Source organism: Sinocyclocheilus grahami, unplaced genomic scaffold (genome assembly GCF_001515645.1).
Source record: "Sinocyclocheilus grahami isolate Dianchi unplaced genomic scaffold, SAMN03320097.WGS_v1.1 scaffold394.1, whole genome shotgun sequence".
Lineage (NCBI taxonomy): Eukaryota > Metazoa > Chordata > Actinopteri > Cypriniformes > Cyprinidae > Sinocyclocheilus > Sinocyclocheilus grahami.
The window spans coordinates 1,418,355-1,424,354 of record NW_015505573.1 but is presented as its reverse complement, the minus strand read 5'-3'; the positions used below and the strand labels follow the sequence as shown (position 1 = coordinate 1,424,354).

The window sequence follows — 6,000 nt, the reverse complement described above, 5'->3', positions numbered from 1 at the left end:
GGGCGCCGGCATCACAGTATGGTAAGGGGCATAACATTTCCGTCACACGCTTGAGGAATTCGGCCAATCACAATGCACTGAATAGCTGGCCAATCACAGCATAGAGTTGAAACAATAATGTACAGTATGTAAAAAATTATGTGTTTTTTTCACTTTAAACCGCATAAACGCATTTCATTACACCAAATACACAAAATAATGTTATTTTTAGCAGCATCATATGACCCCATTAATACAAAGCGCCGAAAGGCAATCACACAGAGTACTTTTTTCATTTAAAAACATGAGATGCAGTGGGGTGGGGGGAAAAAACCCGCCTTAAAGTCTCCAGATGTTTTTTCAAAGTTGAACTTGCATTAATTTTACATGGCTTTCTAAACATGCGGCTCTTTTGTGCGAGATGTGAGTGCAACGTGATAGATGTCCCTCTAGAAAATGTGTGAAATATGCATTCTGTGTGAACGGCTTGGTTTCACTTTTGATGTAAACAAGATCTTCTCCGCAGTGATGTTCTCTTTTCCCGCAATATTTTTAATGAATAACGCAGCAGTGCCGCATCTAGTGGCTTCAACTGGACAGGCTAACAAAAACATTCAAATGCAACGACACTTACATCGTCATTGCATCACGTGCGCCACTGATAATGCTGCCTCCTAACGCACACCTAAAATTCGAATGCAACGTTTTTGCACTCGAATGTGGATTTTTATTTTAAATTTGACGAATATTCGAAATTCTAATTTTTTTGACAGCCCTAGTAGGTACTGTATGGCTCTGATATCATTCTGTTTTGATTGCATTTCTGATTGTTACAGGTTTATTTTGGCTGGAAATGAGTAGATGCTACAGTACTGATATGTTTCTTTCTGTTCCTCAGAGATGTAGTCTGGTCTGTCAGCAGACTCTGAGGTCTCACTATGCTGCTTTATCTGCTACTGGCCATCTCACTAACAAACGTCAATGGCCAGATAGACCCAGGTAATGTTACATGCAGACCGACACAAACATATGCATTCATAGAGACAGCGCCAAAAACATTCACTTTCTCCCCGTGTCCTCTCTCGACCTCCTCAGCTCACTGCCGTTATCCTCTCGGTATGGAGGACGGGAGGATCAAAAACGATGACATCACTGCCTCCAGCCAGTGGTATGAAACCACAGGCCCTCAGTATGCAAGGTAACATCAGGGTTACTTTAGTATCATATGAAATGCTATTATAGTTTTTGGTAATATTTTGAATTAGATTTTATGTTTACTGTTCCAGCTTTAATTTTAGCAGAAGTTAGTTATTTAGTTTTAGTTTTAGTACTTCGTTAAATTAAACAAAAATAAGAAATGTTGCCTTTGACAACTAGCTTAAATGAAATAATTAACATTGTTTCACAGGAAATTAAGTTAAAAAAGCAAAATTAAAAACATTATAGCATTCAAAAGTTTAGGATCGGTTTTTAAATGATTTTTAAAGGTCTCTGTCTTATTCTCGCCATTTATTTAATCAAAAACTAAGTAAAAAAGTAATATTATGTATTATATTTTTACAATTTAATATAATTATTCTCTATTTTGGTATGCTATTACAGTTATTTTGAATTACATTTTTATTATATTTTCTGCTTACACTTTAATGTGAGTTAAAGTTTTAGTAGTTTTGTTTTTAGGTATTTTAGTACTTTAAGTTAAAATAAACATAAATGAGAATAATGAGAAAAAAAAACTTGTTTTTTTTATATAAAATAACTGTTTTCTACTTCGATATGCTCTTATAGTTTTGTTAATATTTTAAATTAGATTTTATTTTAACATTTTCTGTTTCTGCTATAATTTTCATTAAAGTTCTAGTAGTTTTGTTGTGTGTTTTTGTGATACATGTCTATATATTTTTTATGAATTTAGTAATTTTAGTTTATTTAGTTTTAGTTATTTTAGTACTTTAAGTTAAACTAAATAAAAATTAGAAATTTTGCCTTTGGCAACTCACTGAATAAAATAAATATAAAATTTTATTTTATTTCAGTTAATGTTTATTTTATTTCAAGTAAAGAATTTTTAATGGTTTTAGTTAACTATAATAACCATGGGTAACATGTGACTTTAACGCTGAAGTGTATAAGTGTAGTAGATACAGCTATGGAGTTTTTTCAAAGTGCATCAAGCTTGTTTACCTCAAAAAAATCTAGCTAAATTTTGATTCGTCATGGTCTGACTCCTTTCAGTAAAGCTCTAGGCCTCTTTTAGAGCATAATTTGCATCTGTCTGTTGTTCCATCAGGTTAAACCGTGAGGAGGGGGACGGCGCCTGGTGTCCTGCTGGTCAACTGCAACCATCAGATGTTCAGTATCTTCAGCTTGACCTTCGTCAGCTCATCTTCCTCACCGTGGTTGCTACGCAGGGTCGCTACGCACACAACTCCGGCAACGAGTTTGCACGCAAATACCGTCTTGAGTACAGTCGCGATGGACACCACTGGATCTCCTGGAGAAACCGTTTTGGCAGTGAGGTAGGAAAAACAAGAGTGTATTTACTAAATGTTAATTTTTTTAATAAATGACATGGATGAACAAAAGTTTTGGTGCTAAATTAAAATGAGCAAATTCATAAGTTATACCAGTAAGCAATTATGCTATCCACTACTGTTCAAAGATATGGGGTAAGATTTTTTTTATTCTTTTTGAAAGAAGTCACTAATGCTCACCAACACTGCGTTTATTTGATCAAAAATACAGTAAAAACAGTAATATTGCTGAAAAAAGTATTACAATTTACATGAACTGTTTTCTATTTGAATATGCTTTAAAATATCTTTTATTCCTGTGATCAAAGCTGAATTTTCAGCATCATTACTCCAGTCTTCAAGTGTCACATGATCCTTTGGAAATCATTCAATATGCTGATTTGCTGCTCAATTGTTTTGAAAAGAATGTTGAAAAGGATAGTACAGCTTAATATTTTTATGGAAAAACATGATAAATTTTTTTCAGGATTCTTTGATGAATAGAAAGTTCAGCATTTATTTGAAATAGAAATCTTTTGTAACATTAAATAACTTTTGATCAATTTAATGCATCCTTGAAGAATAGAAGTATTCATTTCTGACCCAAACTTTTGAATGGTAGTATATATTAGTGCATTATCCTGTATATACAGTATAATTATAATTCTAGCAACCAGTAATCATAGCAATTCTATTTGAGTTATTGAATAGTGCAGTATGTTGTGTTATGAAACCGAACCAGTCCTGAATGCTGATTAGTCAATACAGCATTTTCAGCCATGCTACACCTATTGACATCACCTATTAGCTTTAGTTTACATGTCAGGGACTATATCTTCTAGTGGAAGGATTCCAGAAAATGAATTCGTTTCATAACATTCTAATAAAAGTGTTTATACTATTTTTATTATGCAATTACCACTGCACGCTCTTCCTACTGTTATGTTCATAATGTAGCACAGTCTCGTACCTTATTGTTTAACTAATGTCTTCTGCAGATTTTAATGGCCAATATAAACACCTACGAGTCTGTGGTGAGAGACCTCCATCCTCCCATCATCACTCGGTTCTTACGTTTGATTCCTGTTACCGATGCCATACACACTGTGTGCATGAGAGTAGAGCTGTTCGGATGCGCCTGGCAGGGTAAGTCATAAGAATTCCATAATTTTATGCAGTTTTATAAAAAATTATTACAAATATAATTGTATTAATCTGCTCCTTCTGTTAAGCTGCAAATGGAAACATTTATAAATGCAGACAAACAACTAAAACTAAAGCCATAAAAAAAAAATTTCAGAGGTAGTCGAAAATGCATTTGACCGGATTGCTTTCCTAGTGTAGACGCTCATATGGTTGAATGCTTTCAATGCCTCCTCTCTGCCTTCTGACCTGATTCTTAAACATTACAGGAAGTGTTGTTGAAGCGCACTTGCCAAAGCGATTTAAACTTTGCCGGATGAAATCCTAAGTTTGGTTTGAAGGCAAAAAAAATTAAAAAGCACAATGTTCTCTTACCAGTCCTGATTCTAACACAAACCTACAGTTTTTGGTGTAGTTTTGTGGCTGTCTCCTTTCGTGTTCTTAAAGGGATAGTTCACCCAAAAATGTAGGTGACTTTGTTTCTTCAGTAGAACACAAACAAAGATTTTTAACTCAAACCGTTGCAGTCTGTCAGTCACATAATGGAAGTGAATGGCAATCACGGCTTTGAGAGTCAAAAAAACATACACAAACAAAACCAAATTAAACCCTGCGGCTCGTGACGATACATTGATGTGTAAAGACACGAAACAATCATTCTGTGCAAGAAACTGAACATTATTTATATAGTTTTTTTTCCCTCTGATGCACCAGAACTGTCCAGAGCGCATCCTGAGCGCGTTCAACAGCCTGTGCCTGATGCGTCGTCGTCATCTTCTTGCTATGGACCATTGACACTCTATCTACAATCTCAATTATTAGTGTCAATGGTCCATTTGAGAGATAGGTGGCGGTAATGCACTTATAAGTCTGCGATCCGCCGTAAAGCACGAAGAAGAAGACGCGTCACGCGCCGGCTGTGTTAATTTGGTTTTGTTTGTGTATGTTTTTTTGACTCTCAAAGCCGTGATTCCCATTCACTTCCATTATAAGACTGACAGACTGCAACGGTTTGAGTTAAAAATCTTTGTTTGTGTTCTACTGAAGAAACAAAGTCACCTACATCTTGGATGCCCTGGGGGTAAGCAGATAAACATCACATTTTCATTTTTGGGTGACCGATCCCTTTTAAGTAATTTGTCATATCGTTATAATGAAATAAAATTTCTCATACCATGAAATAAGATTTTGGTCATATCGCCCACCCCAAAGATGCCAGATATATTATGTATTTTTTTAAGCTATGATTCTGGATAATTGATTTTTAGAATAGAGATCACGGTTAAATGAATTCATTATGTGAAAAATTATTTGAAATGAAAGGAAAGACTTGGTTTTGAACGAATCTCTTGAATGAATGATTCTTGGGCTGCGTAAAAAATATTGATATCTCGATATTAATCGATTCTCATTTTTACGAAACAATATCGATTCTTAAATCCCAAGAATCGATTAGTCTAGCCTGTTTTCAGTTAATGGACGGAACATTGAAGGGCACTTCCCATCCTCTGAATCGCAATAAGCATTGTGCTTTGGTACTTTTAATATGAAACAAAGTCTCAGATTTCAAATTATGTTCATTGTATTGCAGTACTCAAACAATAAATACTGTTTTGGTGCTGTTTAATGTAGAGTGACAGATCGCTGTAGCGCCTCAGTTCAACAGACGCAGCTGCGCGAGGCACACGTGAACTGATCATCTCCTCCACATTAATACCTATGTGTTTCAGCACAAAATAAACATGACTAAATATCCGAAGGGAAGTTAAAAGAAAGAGTACAACTTTACAATCCATATCCTGTCTCATGTATTCACTCAATTAGTGTTTTAGCCGCACAAAGACGTCAATATAACGGCTCGTAAACAATGTCATGTAACGTCATATTTACCTCAGAAGAAAACATATTCATGACCATAATCTCATTAGTTCGATAGAAAAATAAACTGTAGAGAGGAGCATTTTGCTAAATATATGCACCATATAATGTATTCATTATACATTTTACTGTTCTTCAATGTTTAATTGATCATTTTTTATGACAGACACCATTTAAATGTTTATATTTAAAAAATGAATTGAAGTAGAAATATTATGTAATTGTAATTATTATAAAAACTTAATTAAGTGTAATTTAAGCAGTTGTATTGCCTAAAAAATCAGTCAGTTTTAATCATCAATATTATAGTAATGTAGTACCAAATTACTCTCATGTGTATTTTACAGCATTAGTTGAGAGATTTTTTTTCCTTGAGAAAATTTTGCATGTGTACCAGATATATATCCAAAATAATCGATATTGAATCGAATCGAAAGCTTGTGAATGAGAATCGACTCGAAGGATTCAGACATCAAATACGTTTTAA

At 34.3% G+C, this 6,000-nt stretch overlaps 1 protein-coding gene across 1 annotated transcript in view; it reads left to right on the top strand.

Annotated features, from left to right (window-relative positions):
* The window catches only part of ddr2l (discoidin domain receptor family, member 2, like), a 51,468-nt gene that overhangs the window by 23,386 nt on the left and 22,082 nt on the right, over positions 1-6,000 (top strand). The window contains exons 2-5 of the mRNA XM_016231559.1: positions 878-978; positions 1,075-1,177; positions 2,270-2,498; positions 3,491-3,638. Coding sequence (XP_016087045.1) covers positions 918-978; positions 1,075-1,177; positions 2,270-2,498; positions 3,491-3,638 — 541 coding nt within the window. The 5' untranslated portion in view covers positions 878-917. The remainder of the gene's footprint in view (positions 1-877; positions 979-1,074; positions 1,178-2,269; positions 2,499-3,490; positions 3,639-6,000) is intronic.